A 19,833-nucleotide genomic window follows, 5' to 3' on the forward strand; every position below is an offset into this window, starting at 1 on the left:
ATCTCCTACTATTCTTCACATATACAACACGTTCCTCTCTTTACAGTGTCCTGTGCCATGCCTCTAACAGAGGAATCGCATCAAAATCTTTTGTTTTTTGGCTTTTAAATTCTTAAAACATCTCAACACTTTCAAGCCATGTTTAAAATGAATTGTTTTTAAAACAAAAATACAAAAAAAATCAATGTTTGAAGTGTGATTGTTCATCTTCCTGGCATTCTGAGTATTAGCTTCAGGCGAAATCCTGATGGATGACGACCCAGTCCTTTTTCACCTGAATCTAAAGTTGATCAGTTTGTTGGAATCTGTGTTAAAGAGCTTTTTAATAAACTGACTAAAGAGCATAAAGGGTTTATAGAAAAAAAAAAAAACAGTTGTGTTGTTTAAAATAGTTTGCTGATAGACTCCTTTTCAGTTAGAAAACATTGTGATGTATTTCTGCGGGGTGAGCTTAGCTTGAGGCTGAAAGATTAACCATACAGTAAGATTGGTATTTATATATATATATATATTTTTTTTTTTTCTGTAGCTTCGATTTTTATTCTGCCTATTATAGTTTGCAAGGTAAAATGAAGCATATGTAACCATGCCAGTGTATCACATAACCTATGGTATATCATGGGAAAATGGCCTGAATGTTTTTGCCTACCTGGAGCCTGGGATTAATGGTGAAGCTGCCAGCCGTGGGGTTCATGCAGGAAACATATTGAACGTTGTGTATTTCTTTCAAAAGCAGCTTATTACGGTCATACCTGCAGATCACACGCAGCGGAAAAAAGAAAAAAAAAAATCATTATTCATCTTCTCTGCCTGCACATAACCACCAACATCAGCTAACATTCGCACAGAATTCTCCCCTGTACTTTTTCTCCCCCCGACATGGACACCTTAGCTTCCTCTTAAGCTGGCGCATCTTCCAAGAAACCTCCTTCCTCTCAATTTCATACTTGAAGTCCTCCAAGCATATCTCTAATGGGCTGACCGTGTCTAATCCAGTCGGCCGGTGTCTGACGCAGTGGAACCATGTTCATAATAGCCTCACTGTGTCAGAGAGATGAGCAACAAAATCCTTTTTACGGGGAATCACACAGTCCTGCTTTCTACATATAACTTTTGACACTCATAAAAGTTGCAGCATATGGTAATAAAGGCAGACTGCTTCCTGAATTTTATAAGGAGGGTAATTTACAAACACTAAAGACCTGCTTAATAGCAGCTTAGGCTTAGAACAACTTCTTTTCAAATATAATTATTTGTATGAATATCTTTAGTGGTACTCATCTTTATCATGAAAATCAGTCAAACAATAAAGCGAGAATTGTAACAGCAATACACATCTAAACATCTCAAGGCTAAACTAGTTAGTGAAGGTTACGAAGAGTAGTAGGAGCAGTAGGGTACATTAACCTGCAGGAGGTCAGACGTGACCTGTCTTTGAGGGATCTGACTTTATAATGTCATCAGAGTTTTACAGTTAGTGACAAATAAACTTATATACTGATTTTATGCTGCCATTAATGCCTTTTTTGTGGATGTTGGAGCTTGGCCTGTTTTCCAGTGTAGTCCTGTTTCTCTGACTGTGGCTAACTGTGTTCTCTTTCATGCTCTGACATGGGAGCTGGCTCAGAGCTTGTCTGCCTGGCTATGTGTTTCCTGGACGGGGCCTCCTATGGGGATGGTTGACACTAGTCGTTTGTTTCTCTGCTACTTTCTGTATGTCTGCTTCTGTCACCTTAAACCCCAGTCGGCCTCGGCAGATGGCCACTCACACAGTCTGGTTCTGCTGGAGGTTTCTTCCTGTTGAAAGGGAGATTTTCTCTCCACTGTCGCTACAAGCATGCTTGGTGTGAGGGATTGCTCTCGAGCCAATAAGTCGATGCAATCAACTAGTTTTCCTTAAATAGAACACTTTTAATTAATTTGACTGTATGATCTAGCTGAATTGTCTCTGCAAAGTGCTTTAATTGACATGACATGTGTTGTGCATTTCCACTATATAAATAAACTGAATTGAATTAATATTGAATTATTTATGATTTTAACAAAATGTTTTGAAGTTGAACAAATACATAAGCTACATGCTTCCAGGTTGAAAAGTGTATTTTTGCGATGAACTCATGCAGCAAGGCTGGACAATACAGCTCATTCTCTTTACTTTGTGGCTCTGCACCTGCTACACTGTTCATTTTGAGTCCTTTGACAACCACTCAGCATAGTGGTCTTTAGCTAGCCATGCATCCTGAAATCTGCTTTTCTGGCCATTAGGCGCAGACTTCATGACTGAGTAAAAGTGATTGTTAAACCCATCAGAAGAGGGATGCATCTGTGTTTCCCTTATGTTAAATATGCTGATTGGCTGATTGGATCGTTTAAACAAGAATAACCCACTCACAGCAGTCGAACCCCAACCCGCGGATAAAAGTTAAGACATCGAAAAACATTTAAGGACTTTCAAGGTAAATTTATTTATTTGCTTTTGTCAAATTCCCAAACTTTTAAGGATTCCACAGACTGGAACCCTGATGTGAATACTAACATACTGATATGTAACAAGACAGGAAACTGGAACCAAATAGCATAGAATAGAAAATCCCTTTATTGACCCAAAATGGGGAAATTCTGTTGTTTACAGCAGCAAAAAGATTATTGAAAAACATGGTCACACAAATATGGACCTCAGAAAAATGATATAAATTATATATAAATATAATATGTATAACATAATTAGGTGATTGCTTTCTCCACCGATCAACAGCCACCTACTTATGCGGCAGAATATTTTCTTGGATTAGAGATTACAGTATAAAGCTTGGTTTGTGAACATGTTTGGTAATGATGTACTCAAGACAACCTAAATCAGCATAGAGACCAAAATCAATGCTCAACACCAAATTAATGACAAAAGGTTGCTGCTATCAAAATAAGGTAGTTACTGCAAAATAAATAAATAAATAAATAAAAACTTAATCTAGCATGTCAGATAAGACCACGTAGGAGTGGTCAAGCGTGCAACAAGAACACGATTTGCCGAATATGGTTTTGAGTGCATCGTTGTGATGTGCTCACTTATGGCCTAATAGTTTTCTTGTCTAACAACACTCGGTGTACTTTAGTGGATTCAAAATTATTTTTTCCTAAACACGGCAGCACTCTTCCTATGGCTAAATGTAGTGTTATTCATGACTCAAATTCTCATCAGTTTAATCATTTATTGAAGACCAGAAAGACCTACTGTAAATAAATTATACCTGGAAAGTGGGATCACCTCTATTAAAACAGCACTTTAAGTAGTTCCGTGGTCGGAAGTATACATAACTTTAAGCGAAAGATATCTGCAATCATTTTATAGCAGCAACTTTTGTGGACTATATTCCTGTAAATACTTATATCGCTGATAAAAGAAAGGCCTCAGGCCTCAGCTAAGCTTGTGAAATTTTAAAGCTTATAACAGGACAGTTCAGAAAAGAATAAAGAGAAAGTAAGTTGGCATGCAAGGTGGTGTAGGCATGCTGAGTCACGCTTTTTTCACCACCATGTGAACTAAGCATCTTGCAATCTTTGAGTAGATCATAAACTCAAGCTTAACATGTGAGGCCGTATGATTAAAAGTTGAAACTTTTCCCAAATCATACAGTAGGACTTGAAATTAAAGAGGTCGTAGAATGCAAAACCGAGTTTACATTGTCATAGACAAACAACGATAGTTCAGTGGGTGAAATGGACGTACAGAGAAGTTCAAACCCCATCATCACCTCTTTTCTCTTCAAATCTCACAATTCTAAACTTCCAACATAAAACGGGCGAATCCAAACGAAGCCCCAAACTGATGTCAACTCGGGGATGTTGCCTTATTTGGTTCTGGCCTGTACTTTTGTCTCTCCCCGAAATGTACATACAGACCAGCCGACTGGTTCACTGGCCCAAGAACATGCATAGAGGTAGATGAAAGACACCAGTTTAGCTGTTTAGCCTACAGTTGGGTTAAATTCTACAAGAATTACAAAGCAGGCAGATTAATATTGAAAATGAGCCAGAACCATGGATATAAATGCAGTGTTCCAGGCTTCACGGAGAAAGGATAACATTTTCACAGTCTTCCCAAGGATTCAAAGACTCGACAGGCATGGATTATGTTTGTCTGTCAGAAGATCCCAGCAAAGTTTGATGCCCAGCTGTTCATTTGCTCTAAGCCAGAGGTCATCAACAGGGGGTCCACGAAGGTACAAATTTTTTTACATCCCCCTGCAATTTTTTCCACTAATTGAAATGTCTTTAAAAACACATTAACATGATTTTAACACACTGTAGTAAACAGATAAATGGAGGCAGAAGATGTCTTTCAGACATCATGAACACATTCAGCGACACACAGGAGCTCTTTCAAGCTGGGCACCGTTTCATTCACAACACTTGTCCCATCAACCAGGATTCAGAATCAGAAATACTTTAATAATCCCAGGGAGAAATTACTTTCATTATATTACTCCATCTGTAATACAATGACTAAAGGACCAGCTTGATATAACACAATTTCATAAAATATATATAATTAGGGGGTGACACGCTCCATCTCGCCATCAGTTTGGGGGTCCTTGGCCTTGAAAACTTTGAAGACCCCTGCTCTAAGCATTTTAGCTGGGCAGCTGACTGGACCGCACTGGGCACTCGAACCAAGCTATCAACTGCGGTGCTGGTCCGGAAACCCTGGCAGATGGGGCAGGGAGCCAGTGGGGGACGGATTGACTGAACCCAACTCGGTAATGTTAGCCGGGACACCGGCGGCCCCGTGCTACCATAGCATGGTAAGACAGGCGGGGGGCAACATACCGTCACAGGGTTGGGTGCCCCCATCCGCCAGGGTTTCCGGACCAGCCCCGGAGTTAATGGTTCGGTTCGAGTGCTCTGTGTTTCAACTACGTGCTGCACTGTAGTCGACCAAAATCCCGGATGAATTTGAAATTTGCCCCAGACATTTTTTTAGGTACGAAAAGCACGTCTGGGAAAAAGAGGACGTACCTGCTCACCCTACCATATCAACAATCTCGATGTTTCAGTGAGTGACTGCTTGTTGCCATGATGCGTCATCGCTCAGCAGCTTTGCTTGTTGTAAACCAACCAATCAGCATACAGCTCATCTAAATATTCATGAGCATACCATAAAAGGAAGAAAACCTGTCGTTTCATTCTAGGGATTTTAACCAGGCTTGCATTAGGGCTCATAGAATAGCAAATATGCTGACCAATGTTACACACCCTATTAAGAGATCTTAAGAACCAGCACCAATTACCCTATATAATCATTCTATCACCCCTTTAAAAAGTCGTGGACAAATCAATTTCTACAAACCTCAAAAAACAAATTCATCATTAATTCTTAAATCTCAAAAAGACTTTGTTCCTTTTTCTCTTGATATTTAAAGCCCTACAATTAACGGATGGTAAACATGACATTTACAAGGTTAAATATGTCTATTTCAAACAGCACGGTTGTGTAATACAGCTTTCCTATGCAAATGATGGATTGCTAATCTAAATGCAAAATAACTTAGTCTTACCAATGGTTGTAGTCCATGTGTTGGCGGATGAGTGTGTGGGGTTGCACCGTGCCATATGCATCCACCTCCGGCATATTCATGTCATCTATGAAGTAGATCATTCTTCGGTTGCCAGGAGGGCCATAGTTGCGCCCCGCTTTTCTCTCTAGGGGCTTTTCCAGCACAGCTGCGTGGGAGATCAAAACTTCACAGACTGCCCTTCTCTTTTTATCTTTCAGCTTTATATTTTATGGCTTCTCAAAATGATTCACACACATTAAACCGTGCAAACTTTAGACAGGTGTTAATTATGTTGAAAAGATTAATTGAATTATTTTTTTATTGCAATTTTATCATTAGAACTACTTGGAAACCAGAGTGTAGGCCTGATGTAGGTATGGACAAAATTCCAATTTCCTTACCTTGCAGCATAGCAGATGTGGTGTAATAGTTAAAGGGGACGTTTCTGATCACGTATTTCCCCGCATCCATTGATCCAAGTTTATCCGCAACTAGAACAGACTTCCCAGTGCCAGCATTCCCGACCAGCATGACAGGTCTTCGATGCTCCAGGAGGCGGTCCATGAAGTAACGAACGCGAACTGTCTCTGTGGTGTGAACCAGACAAGCCTGTACAGAGGGTGCAGAAACATTTAGGAAACATAAAAAAATATTTTCCAGAAAAGCTAAGCTTGGGGCTCAAAGCTACCAATCTGGATGCAATAAACAGAAAATGATTAATGTTGCTTATGTTACTATTTGCATTTTTTTTTTTTTTTTATAGAGCACATTAAAGTAAAGGGGCAATGACTTGACTGTAGATGTTAAAGGGATAATAAAAAAGGTAAAAAAAAAAACAATGTAAAGGACAAAGAGGTGGTTAGCCATCAGGGTACAAACATTAGAGGGAACATGCAAATAAGGTGTTTTTCGTCATTATTTTTATGTTTTGCACAGTCTAGGGTTTCACATCAAAACAGTAACATTTAAAAATACCGATTCTGTTGATGTGTAAATTTGGACGAGCCATTGGCAAAGATTCCAATGGCAAGTTTTCGGGGCATGTCTCTAAGATTTGCACAGCTAGACACTGGAAATTTGCACTTTCTTTTTGGCAAAATAGAATATATAAATAAAGAGTTTTGTTTGATATTTTTTATCCTTCTCCAAATTTTGTCTAATTTGAACAAAGTGATTTATTCAATTCTTGCCTTAATTCTTGTACCTTTCTTTCAGTAATCACCACATTCTTATACTGCATGAATAAAATTCTGCCCTGAACATTTTTCTGTCTCTGTAAATGTTCCCTCCAGCTCAACTGATAAAATTGTTTTATTTTCTCTCCATGTACAATTGTGCACTAGTTGGAGCAGATCTATCATATAAAGTTCTGTAAAATGCACTAAAGTTTGTGGTTGTATTAGCATGAGTTGCATTTTTTGGTGGCAGGGTCAGTGGGCAAACCACATATAACAGCTATTAGTGTTGGTACTAATGCATTATAAAGTAATGCATTATAGTAACTACGTTACTTTTTCCAGTAGCTAACTCTGTAACTAAGGCAGTAACACGTTCATCATTGCTATTCTTTAAACAGATTAGTAATTTGTTACTTAAGGTGTATAAATAAGGACTACTTTTGGTTAAATTTCATTAGTTTTCCCTCTTCATATCTATTTTAGAGCCAACTGAAAGCAGTCAATGTGCACGAAAATAAAGCCAAAAACATCTTATTTTTCTTTTACTTAAAACAAGAGTTATCAACATATCTACATAATTTTAACAACTCACTTGTCAAACTTTACACATCAAAACATTGCAGATTAGTTTTCAATGTTTTCAGATGTCTAAACATTTAAATGTATTGGTTAATGTATCAATTAATAACAACCACCTTATATTCCATAACTGAACCTGTAGTTGTATTTAAAATTCCAATAAAAAAAAAAAAACGTTGTCCAATTTCTTTGACACCAAATCATAAAACAGTAACTGCATAGTTATTTTGGCTATTACTGAGTTACTTTCAGTTAGCAAGAACTGAGTTGCTACTTTTTTGGAGGAGTAACTATTAACTATAACTATTCTCTTTTTAAATTAACTTTCCCAACGCGGGTGTGGAAGGATAAACAGGACATTTACCCTACCCTTGAAAAACCGATCCATGCTGAGACCGGTCCAAGCTCGGATCAGTTAACCAGGCCAGGCTTGGTTAACTGATCGTTTACACATCACGCAATCTCGGTTCCTTGACTCCTCGCCTCCTAGTGACAATCTGCGGTATTACTGCCAGTATTGAAGGAGGAAATCAAGCAGTTGGTGGCGGTAATGCACCAAATGTTGTTTGCCAACCGCCATAAAACACAAGAAGAAGAAGACGAAGGAGGGAATCAAGCAAATCAAAATATTGGCACCCGTCACATTCAGAAAGTTATGCTTGATTATTATTGCTGTACTTCGGTGTTTGCAGACGGTCAGGAAAGACGGCAACCTTTCGTGGATTTACTTGAGAAAGTAAATTTATAGTTATAGTTGTTTTTCTTCTTTTTTGTGTTGGTTGGCAAACAACTTCCGGAGGGGCATTACCGTCAACTACTGGAATGGAGTGTGAATCGGGATGTATAGCCAGACGGAGAGGAAGCGTTCTGCTCATGCGCTCTTGTTATCAGGGAACCTAGCCAGGGAAAAACCGAGCCAAGGAAAAACCGAGCCGAGCCCACCTCTGGAACTGGTCTGCAGTTAGCTCGGTTCAGTTTGCTTTCCATTTACACACGATAAGTTATCTCAGTTGCTGAGCTTAGACCGGTCTCGGTACGGTTTTTCAAGGGTAGTGTAAATGGGGTAATTGTGTTCCTGCCTCTTTGGCAAAAGAACCATGAGTGAAATTCAGGGCTCTTATCGCAGCAGTCTGGATAAAAGCTTAAGATAGATAATAAAACTATTAAAGTCGTAGGGAAGCTGCTGTTCCAACAGTTGCAGTTCCGAATTCTCCCGAGTGGTGCCCGATTATACACGAGTGAATAAAGGGAAGGTGATTGGTAGATTATCAAGGGAGCAGGATTGTTGTGGCGGAAGGTTCGCAAGCAAGTTTGATTGTGGCCGGTGTCTGAGAAGCATCTTGTTAACCAGTTAGCAACTTAGTGCTAGTAGGTTCCCAATGGGAAATTACATTGGAACCAATTAGCACTTAGCAACGACACTGTCAAGGAACGCTATGGACAGCGGAAACATGCAAGACGAGCAAAGATTTGTGTCGGAGGTTGTGGATGAGTCTCCTCTGCACAACGCTGCCAGTTTTGTTAGCTCTACGCCTACTGAAGACACAAACGTCCATCCCCGTGAACACTGGGACGGAACTGAATGGTAAAGTAAATTATTCTTATTTCTTATTACAACCGTTGCATATATTAGCTGCGACATATGAATCAAGATGCTATGACCGAAAAAATTTGATTTGAAGATGACCGTTGATATATGATTGGCCAAATTTAGGTGTTCAGGCTGAAGTATAACTAACTGACCTGCATAAGATAACGAAAACAAAAAACCCAGATTTTAAGACAGGATTTTTTTTTAAACTGAAAATTTTCTAACTTTTGGGAAAATGTAGTCTGATAAAGAGTATATCTATGTACATGTTTAAGCCAGAATGATTTGACATTTGAATATGACTTCCTGACGACTAAGAATTCTCCAGATAACCTGGGAGGAATGATGACAGTCAGTGTATGCCCAGAGCTGCCTTGGTTGAGGCTTACCTGAAGAGGTATATCTGGATCCATCTCAAACTTGGGGACAATTTTGGACCACGGTTCGAACTTCTTGCTCTCCGGGTCGATGTAGTAATCGAACACGGTACCCTGCGATGGGAACTTGATGGTTTTGAACTCAGCAACCCACCACTTGCTGAATTCCACTCTGTAGTCCACCAGCTGCTTTCACACAGAGCACACACACAGAGGCACAGAGGGTAGGCAAGCGTTCAATATTGTAAAATGACTTCCTCTCTTCTTTTTCTCCTCCATACAGCAGCTATGGATCTGTGCGTTTGATTTACACTGGTGTGAATACAAACCAAAGGACAAATAAAGGGCTGCAACACACAGATGAGTTACAGCAGCTGAAGGGAACAAAATGAGAGATGGCAGACCTATCTATCCATCCATGTGATTCAGGCAGTGAAGAAGTCCCATCACCTCCTGGCTAGCAGTTCCCCGCCTTCCTCTCCTTCTTCCCAACCCTTGATACCTGTCTCCTCCATTCACCACTGCCTCTCCAGTCAATAAAACCACTTAGCATTTAAATGCATCTGTGATGGGAAAATAAAGTGGAGTACATTTGTACCAAGGGGAAAGCAGTTTTATCCCATAACTTAGATGGACGCGCTTACTGTACTGAACTAACTGGATTGCTAAGCAACTGCTTGCCACAGCTCTCCTGCTGATTGAGATTCAGCCAGCCTGTGTGTGTTTCAGAATGGGAATGCAGTCCATTTTCATTTTTAGATGGAGATCTCTGCCTTTATGAGAAAAAATATTATTGCTTCAAAAGAAAATAACATTCAAATGACTTTGTATAAATAGACACAATGTCAAGTTCCATAGGAGCCATCAGGGCTTAAATAATAATCCAGGAAACATTTTTGCATTATGAAGGATAAAAAAAAGAAAAGACACTTTGGCTATCACCCCTATTTCTTTTCTTTTAGCTTGTGCAACTACTTAGTAAGCATTTCACATGTCCAGAGGTCACAAAGTACCTGGTCCAGGAACAAGGCTCCCCCGAAGGCCCAGATCGCAGCAAAGACAAAGTAGAGCTCATATAGATCCTTGGGAGAGTCCGCTGGCGTGTTTTCTGGAGTCAGAAGACACTCCAGCAGGTAGCACAGCATCTGTACCACACTTTGCTCAGGGATAGGGATGATTGTCTTGAACCTGACCAAAGACAGAAATATTAAATCAAAATCTAAACTCTTGATCTGGTCCTCAGGCAGGGGAGAAATGCTCTACTGTTCACACAGTGAAGGACAAATAGGTGAATGTAATATGCACATATACATAAAACTACTGTAAGGTTTACATGGAACATCTTTAGTATGATCATTTCTAGGGTAGAATGAGGATGCTACAAACAGATGCAATTAGTTGTATGACATGCATGCACACTGACTAATATTTGGTCAAATGTCACTTATGGAGATGAGCTCCAACACATTCTCTTTGAAGCCTTTAAGAAACTTTTTTAATATTTTTTTTCCTGAAAATAAGACAAAATCATATGGTTAGAATTGAAAAATCCTGAATCAAATATATCAAATCTGCCATGTGCATGGCTTTAACAAATAATCCCCATTTTGAAAACAGTTTGTATTTGTAGTTGTTGATATGTTTGGATGTTGCCCCCTCAGTGTTCTCTAAGCCTTCAGCAATGCTCTATTGCCACTAGCAGTAAAAGGTGCATTGCTTCACAGTTGAAACTGTGTGTTTGTTTTGGCTTTAAAGCTATATGGTGTCAATTTCACCACAACGCATCAAAAACCCTTAGAAGTAAAGTACTTTAAAATATAATATCCAGCAGCAAAATTCATTTAAATTTGAGGGAATGAAACATTGAGCATTGCCTAGTTTGCTGGGCTCTTCCATCTTTGTCCCTGAACGTGTCATTGTTGGTAGTTTATGGGTTTTTTGCTCTCTTGGACAAAATTAGCTCCCTAGCATGAAGCTACCACTACCATACTGGACACCAGTTATAGCTTGTTGTGGTTTAATAACATCACTTTCACTCTTGAGCTTTTTTTGTGATTGTGGCAAAAAATAGCTAACACCCTAACACAGGGGTCTTCAACGTTTTCGAGGCCAAGGACCCCCAAACTGATGGCCAGATGGAGCGGGGACCCCCTTCATTATATATATTGTATGAATAGTGTTACTGTATATCAAGCAATCTATTACAGATGGAGTAATGTAACTAAAGTAATTTCTCCCTGAGATTATTCAAGTATCTCTGATTCTGATTCCTGGTTGATGGGACAGGTGTTGTGAATGAAATGGTGCCCAGCTTGAAAGAGCTTCTGTGTGTCACTGAATGTGTGCATTGATGACAGAAAGACATCTTCTGCCTCCACTTATCTGTTTACTACAGTGTGATGAATTCATGCTAATGTCTATTTAAAGACATTTCAATTAGTGGAAAAAAATTGCAGAGAGGAATATATAAAAAAAGTCTAATCAACCGCTAGTTTTTAAGGTCAGTCTGCTGACAGGAAAGGGGGTATAAGAGACAGGAAGAGACATGTGGGATAGGACCACAGGTCGGATTTGAACTCTTTCGAGAATTAAGGTTTCCATACATGGGTCGTGTGTGCTAATCACTGCGCCACCAAAGCGCGCACAACACCCTAACACATGATGACACTCTCAGCCCATGATGATGTGAAATTTGCTTCCACTCAGACGGTGATACTGGTAAAACGTCCAGTGTATAGCAGGCTGGAGTCTAAGCTACATTATTCATCATCATTAAAACAGTTCCCCTTTCACCTGATTATGACTATTTATACTTTTTATTCAGGCTAAAAAAAACTTGTTCTTTGTTATTGTGGTTTAAATTGATGAATAGAATTTACAGGTTTTTACAAATAGCTCCAAGAGACTTTTAAAGCTGGAATACTTCTCTGGTTAGATTTTCACTGAAAATCTTTGCTTTTCCTCTGATAATAGATACTGTAGGTAAAATAGGAGCTTTAAAACAAATGCAATATGCCTGATAGATAATATATATATAGAGTCAATTTGCGATCACAAAGACAAAAACTATTTGGCCTTTACATTAACAACGTAACACACATCTTATTCAAGATTTAAGTGAATCTAAAAAAAACAAACAAATTTTGTTTTAATTCTCTGCATCCAATTTGTATTTTATAAAAGCATTGCAACAGAAAATTATTTATAACACAATTAAATCCAATCATTTAGCCAATCATACCAACTTTGGCAATAAATAATTTTTTTACCAGAACTGTTTCCTAATGTGTCACAGATTTTTGTTTTTGGCTTACAGAAATCACAGAATGGACAAAGGGTTATGTGAACTAACAATTTCAATCACGTACTTCCGAAACACCAGATGACAAATATATGAGCTGTGGTGCATATTTAGAAATTGTTGTGAGCACAATACATTCATCACTCCCCTGCTTCCTGTTGTTTGCTCCAGCAGCAATGATGATGGTGTCAGAGGAAGCAAATGGTCCTTGTACCGAATGTAGGATCACATCCAGTTCTTCTGAGTCACTCCCTGTTTATCCCCCCCCTTCAACATGCCCACTCCACACAGGAACTCAACAGAATATGGTCAGCACTTCCCATCCCAGTAAAGAAACAACAAAAAAAAACAACTAGTTACCTTGATTTGAGAGCATCCAAACAGGAAGGAAGATACTTGTCAAAGAGGATGGTCAGGTTTGCTTTCTCAGACTGGACTTTCCTTCTATCGATCCAGCTGGACACCTGTGGGCTCCAACCGAGGTCTGTTGGGTTTATGTACAGAATACCTTGGTAGAGAAGGGACCAGCATTCCACTTTACCACAGGTTGTGTTAAAAGCATACAAGCAAACATACAGTGCCTTCCAAATGTATCAATGCGGCATTCAAGTTAAATACTAATATATAACAGATCAACAAAAATGAGTGGGAAAAAAACGGCACATTTCTTTTTTTTTATTGAAAAAAAATATTCAAAATCTTTACTCCAATTCCCTTGAGTCCAACTCTTTTCTTTTACAAAACCCTCACACCTGCAAAAATTGTCTCACAAATGACACCTGGTAATTTGTTAGACAATTACAACAAGTGGACCAATTTTGAGCAAAAGCCATAAGGGGAAACAACAATTGTGTCGAGGAAGATTCTCACATTAGAAGCCGTTTTGCTTTTGTGTGTAAATCAAAAAAAGTTTCTCACAGGTGTTGAGACACTGCAGATTGATCTGAACAACAAAAAAAAAAGATTTAAATGTGCTGGTGGAAAAAGGATCTAGAAATAAATTAAAAAAAATCTTAAATTAAGTGTATTTACCCTTAATTTGAGTAGGTAAATGAGATGATATGCCAACAAAATTAATATATTTATTCTTAAAATAATATAATTAGATAAGATGCACTTGAAATAAGAAAATGCAATCGTGTTCTTGTTTTAAGTGTAAATTGTCCTGTTCCATTGGCAATGTGTCTCTTTTAATTCCTCAATCCAAGAACAAATGCACTTATTTTAAGAAAAAATTACTTATCTAGATAAGAAAACCATAAGTGTGCATGAATGCTAAAGTTCTTTTTTTTTCTTTTCAGTCCCCAAGTAATGACTAGAATCTGTGGTCAAATGTCAAATGTGAACATTCAAACAAAATACACTTAAGTTGAAGGACAGTGTAATCTAATGGGAGAGCAGGCTTTCTATATTCCTATTGGTCTCATTCCTGTCAACATGTACTTAAAAAAATACACCTCGATTTAGGATTTTAAAAGATTAACAGACATAAAAAAAAAACTTAACCAAGGAAGTAAAAAAAAAAGGAAGCATGGAAATAAGTTAGTGAGTTGTTGTACCTGCTCTAGACACAGTAGCAGGAGTAGCAGTGCGAAGGTGGCTAATCTCAAACACCAGCCTCATGCTGGGGTTTAGAGGGATACGCTCATTACTGGCCAGAGTCAGAACCTAACAGAAAGAGAATAGTTAGTTTTATAACACATTAATTCAGTGAAAGCAGCTGTATCTGTTCACACACTTGATCACTGCTTATGTATATATATGTGTTTATGTATGTATGTATATGTGTGTATATATATATATATATATATATATATATATATATATATATATATTAATCTGTAGTCCAGCGAACATTTATTCTGTATTTTTAAACCAGTTTTCAAGAGTTATAGCTGTTTTCATTTCTTTTTCCATTTGTATTCTCCATTGTAAAATGTTTACTGTGTGTTTTTTTTTTTAAGTAGAACATTTTAAGATCTGTTCAGGGACAACAGATCATTCTGGTGCATTTGCAGGAATGCTTATTAATGTACACTGTCTCTGTCAAATAAATAAATTGATTAAATCATATGTCACCTGCTCGTATTATTAAAGCATTACATAAACACTGTCTAGTGATATACTTGTCACTTATAAAAAAAAATACATTATACTTTCAGTGATCAGCACACATTTTCACAGGTAAGGACTAATGTTGTGTCAGTACAAAGCAGAGAATTCAGCCTTTAAAAACACACAGTAGTTTCTCACACCTTGTTGTCATCCATAACTGTGTTGAGTGACTCAATCCACATTGGATCAATGTCTCCATCCAGAACAATCCACTTAGGCCCATTGTGACTAATGTTGGCCAGTTCACGCATTATACTGGAGAAGAGCCCTGTGAGAAGAGGAGTTCAGATGCAGGCTATTCGAGGCACGTCATTAAACACTTTGTGTTAATCAAATCCTTGTTCTGAAGGACGCAGTAATCACCGTCTTTCCACTCTCTGGTTGCTGGGTTGATGATCCCAAAGAGCTCATCATTGGTCACGGCCTTTGGATTGAGGTCTGCCCACACGGGCCGCCGCTTCATGTTCTGATAGGTCCGCTGGAGCGATCTCATCACCTGGCTCTTCCCCGTGCCGGCATTGCCAATCACAAACACAGAGTGGCGTACCGCCAGCAGTTCCTCGAGCTGTACTACCTTACATACAGGCAGAGAAGGGATTAAGATGAATGCCTATTACCAGGAATAATTTTCCACAATAATCCAGTGCTTCATTAAGACAGTGATGTTCATTCTACTTAATCTCCTCATTTCATGCATAATAAATTAGCAAAATGCCACAGTCAGGTGCAGCACAAAGACTTTTGTATATGAAGCAGAATAATTGACAACAGGGGACTTCTAAAAACATCAAATGTCAAAACTCACATTACTGTATAATTAATGTGCCATTCATGTGGTACCGGAAAGTCGCTCATTGACAGGGAGTTGACTGAATTAGGCCTGCTGTATTAACATAATAAACTTGGATATATTTAACTTACAATAACTAGTGTAGACACTATATTTAACATGTGCTATAAGACTAAGAGCTAATTACACAAACTTACAAGGAAGACTTATCCAAAATCTTACAAGATTTCATACAATAAAACTCAATGACAATAAGTGAAGTGTCAGAAAAATATGTTAAGGATGCAGTTTATTTACATCAATATGGAATAGTAAAAATCAAGTTGACATTAAGTGTAATAGTCAGATAATGCTATGTAGATGGATGAGGCAGGGTCAACAGTAGGTATAATTCTATAATGGTTAAATAGGATTTTTAATACTCATTTGACATCAGATGGAAAGTTTTTAAATGCCTTTTTTATGTCATTGTTCCTTTAAAAAGGTGTGGTCTATTGCATCTTTATCCGAATGAAGGAACCTGTGCAACACTGGTTCAACACAGATGGAAGGCAACCAGACAACCCACCATACTTGTCCCTAAAAGTTGTCAGAACTTGTCACGAGATGTGAGAGAAATAAAAAGACTATCAGCTTGGGCAAGCAGTCTACCACATATTGATGGGCCAGTTACAAAAGCTGGGAGAACATTTACTCAGGAGAAGATAATGACTTTGTGGCTTGTCCTGCAGCAAATCCCAGTATTATTATCTTTGTTTAAGGGAACTCATCTTCTGACATGGAATAATCAACTATAGCAGGTATGTCCAAAGTCAATCCTTGAGGGCCGCCGTCCAGCAGGGTTTCAATGCTACAGCAAAGCCGATTCTGATGGTTGCAGTTTAGCAAATCTTTTACTGGGAATCAGCTGTGCTGAAGCACGGACACATCTACTGTAAAAACTGCTGCACAGCGGCCCTAAAGGACTGAACTTAGACATGCCTGATCTATACAAAGATGGTGACACCAAACATATGGAACTCAATATTAGTTTTCCTATTGCTTGAATGAAATTCCACCTCTCATAGAAATTCCATTCAAAAGCCAGTTGAAACAAAAATAAGACCCTTTTCCCCTTTTTCTTACATGCAAAAATCAATAAAGAAATATGCCAATCTACAGTAAGGTCAGTTAGATGGCAAACAACATTCTGTGGTTTAATACAATTATATAATGATTCCTAGAATAAAATAAAATAAAATGTTTTTTTAAGCTAAAATACCACCCATCCAACAAGGATAAAGTTAATTTTCAGGAGATTCATAATAACTAAAGGAGAAAAGATTTTTTTTTTAGTTTCCTCAAAACTACAGATAGCCTACAACGATCAATACCATCGAGCTGGTTCCTACTCCACCTCCATTCAACCCGAACCCAAAGGCCTGGCCTGATTAGCGCTTTGATCTGAGGAAGCCTGATGCTAGACCAGGCTAATGCTAAAGACATTGGCTCTCTCCTGATTCGACTGAAATCAAAAGGTTGGGCATTCGAGCAAAGATGGGAAAAGTTCAAGCTCTGAGGGTGGAAGCTTGTTTTGTATTGAACGGTCTGCCATTTTCTCTCGTATCCTCTACTTCCTCCCTCACTCATTTTCTCCTCCTCTCTGTTTATTTCTATGTTGTCTCTCACAGAGTCAGGGTTAAGTGGCGTGTTGCAGCACCAGCCTCCATTGATAGAGTGTTATTGCGTGATTCCTGTGTCTGTTTCACCTGAGGCAAATTGCACTTATTTCCCTTGGTCTGGCGTAGTCCTGTCTCTGACACATAGCCTGATCCGGTGCTTGTGTGTGTATTTGGCTTCCCGTGTGACATAATGACTAAAATTAGGTCGTCAGCTCCGGCACCTGAACTCTCGCTGCCGCTAACAACCAGCTTTCTGCAATATTTGCCCAATTCATCCAGATGCTGCAGTCTTGTTTGACACTAATGTGTATTTCTCACTGGAACATTATGACATGAGGAAAATGGCTTTTGGAGAGAGCCGGGATAAATCAAAATGAAAGCACTGCAACCGTAATATCTGTCAAAATTATTAAAGATGAAACTTACATTTGGCAACTCTGTAGATTTTAGACAGTATCTAATTACATTTTCTTTTATATATGATTCAGTGTCGAAGTTCCTTGTAATTAAAAAGAAATCACCTGCAGCATATAGCTTGATGTCCGTTTCAAGTACATACCTTGAGAATGAAATTCTCCTCAGGTTGCAACTTCAGGTCCAGAAGCGACTGCTTTACATGCTTTTCAAAGTCTAGGTCTCTCTTTCTTGGGACTTCCAGAGACGGAAAAAGGTCTCCTATCAGGCCCATGAAAACAGGCATGTCCTCGGTCACGATCTTTGGAATGTTAAAATCTCTCAGAGCTCGCATGAGTACTTGGTCCTCAGCTCGCCCAGGGTCTCCTCTTTTCAAAGAGCCAGCCACCACTAACACTGACTTGATGGCTCGGAGGCCCCAGTCATAGTGATCCTGAAGGGAGAGTCAGAAAAAAAAAAAGTTTACGAGGAGAAATCAGATGCATGTGTGGATTGGTGCCTTGCATCAAGATAAACAAATGTTTTAATACAAAACTTTATAATTTTTATTCAAGGGTCGCTTGACCTTTAACTTACAGGTTAAGCACCCGTGAAGGCCACCTGCAACACTGAACTTTTATAAAATCTGATAGGAGAGACATTTAGACCAGCAGATTGAGAAGTAATGAAGTTATGTGTAAGGATAAGGCCAAATTAAAATCCTACATCAGAGAGCCAAAATGAGTTAAATCAAGTTAAGTCTCATACCTGTGTTGATGCCTAAATACAAGTTTTAGCTTAGTTAACTCTTGTGTTTAAAGACAGCTCAGGGTGCCGTAAAATTAGGCTATGGATCACATGACTCATGCAGTGACAGATCCAAACTTCAAAATTACATTGGAGAGATTTTAAGAAGAGTGGCTTCCACTGAGTATTGGTTTGTGCCAAGTGCTGCACATTAACTACCACTTTGCATCCGTGGGACGTTTGTGGTGCCTCCAAACTTCCAGCCTCATCCAAAGGGTTAAAGAGCCACAGCTGATCTATTTTATACGTCTTTCAGACAATTCTACAGAATTTTTAGTGTGGCCAGTTAACAGCTTAATATACTTTAAATTATAAAAAATAATTGGGTAAAATTAATTCATTCTTCAGTTAAAGGCTATTAAAATTCTGTTTCTACCTTTGAGAAAGAACAAGTGAGCATAATCAGAGTATGATGTAATGCAGTACTCCCCCCGCCTGTTTCTGTGCACTACTAGTGAGCTGCAGGAAGGTTAAAAGGCTTTCCTTGCTTGCAAGAAAGTCACATTTGGCTGTTTCAAGAGGGTTTTGGAAATAAGCACAGACATATGTGGAATGTAAACTAAAGCAGCACCAACCCTTGTATTTTAACTATCTAATATCTTTAACTATAGTTGGTAGCTTACAGTACCCTGCTCAGCTTGTTACCCTCCTTTTTCTTCCTCGTAGAAAACATAAAAAATGGAATACTGTATACTAATCAGTAAATATATTAGAAATATATATATATAAAAAAAACAGATTGTTAAAATCCTACATTGTTATATTGAATTGAAGCATCTTGAAACAAACTGGGGAGATTTCAACTGATACTTTTTTTCGTATTGTTTACAATTTATTTTTGCTAGTTAGCAGGATAAGTAGATGTGGTATTATATAGAGTTTACAGAGGAAATATCGTTGAACTTAGTTCCGTTACACTGGAAAAAGATCTAGAAATAAGTAAAAATTTCTTAAATTAAGTGTATTTATCCTTATTTTGAGTAGGTAATTGAGATAGTTTGCCAATGGAATGAGTATTTTTGCACTTAAAATAAGATAATTCGATAATATGCAGTTGAAATAAGATAATGCAATTGTGTTTTCTTATTTTAAGTGTAGATTTTCTTGTTCCAATGGCAAAAATACTCTTTTACCTCCTTAAAATTGCATTTATTTTAAGAAAAAATTACTTATTTAGATTTCGATTTTTTCCAGTGTACTTCTATCCTGCATACAAACATAAACTTTGCTGAAAGGTCACATGAAGGACAACTTTGCCTTCTGCCAGAACAACTTGGAAATATGATTGAAAAATTAAAGATAAAAAGAAAAAACGTCTGTTTCAGGAAAGTAGTAGTGAAAGCAGAATTAGGACTAAATAAAAATAAAACAGGCTAACCAAGCATGACCTATTTTTTCTTTGACGCTAATTTAAATAAGATTGATGGGAAAAACTAAATCCAGGGTCCACCGTTAAATAGGCCTGATGAGTGGCTAAGCAGAAGCA

General features: G+C 38.2%; 1 protein-coding gene across 1 annotated transcript in view; it reads right to left on the reverse strand.

The window, feature by feature from the left end:
* LOC119796023 (dynein heavy chain 9, axonemal-like) overlaps positions 1-19,833 on the reverse strand; it is a 236,756-nt gene that overhangs the window by 133,366 nt on the left and 83,557 nt on the right. The window contains exons 37-46 of the mRNA XM_038304321.1: positions 17,707-17,994; positions 15,060-15,270; positions 14,837-14,964; positions 14,141-14,249; positions 12,942-13,089; positions 10,294-10,468; positions 9,293-9,466; positions 5,957-6,164; positions 5,556-5,721; positions 650-752 (exon numbers count right to left, since the gene is read on the reverse strand). Of these exons, the coding sequence (XP_038160249.1) occupies positions 650-752; positions 5,556-5,721; positions 5,957-6,164; positions 9,293-9,466; positions 10,294-10,468; positions 12,942-13,089; positions 14,141-14,249; positions 14,837-14,964; positions 15,060-15,270; positions 17,707-17,994 (1,710 nt within the window). The remainder of the gene's footprint in view (positions 1-649; positions 753-5,555; positions 5,722-5,956; positions 6,165-9,292; positions 9,467-10,293; positions 10,469-12,941; positions 13,090-14,140; positions 14,250-14,836; positions 14,965-15,059; positions 15,271-17,706; positions 17,995-19,833) is intronic.

The sequence above is a fragment of the Cyprinodon tularosa genome, unplaced genomic scaffold, assembly GCF_016077235.1.
Source record: "Cyprinodon tularosa strain WSP-4 unplaced genomic scaffold, ASM1607723v1 ctg531, whole genome shotgun sequence".
Taxonomy (NCBI): domain Eukaryota; kingdom Metazoa; phylum Chordata; class Actinopteri; order Cyprinodontiformes; family Cyprinodontidae; genus Cyprinodon; species Cyprinodon tularosa.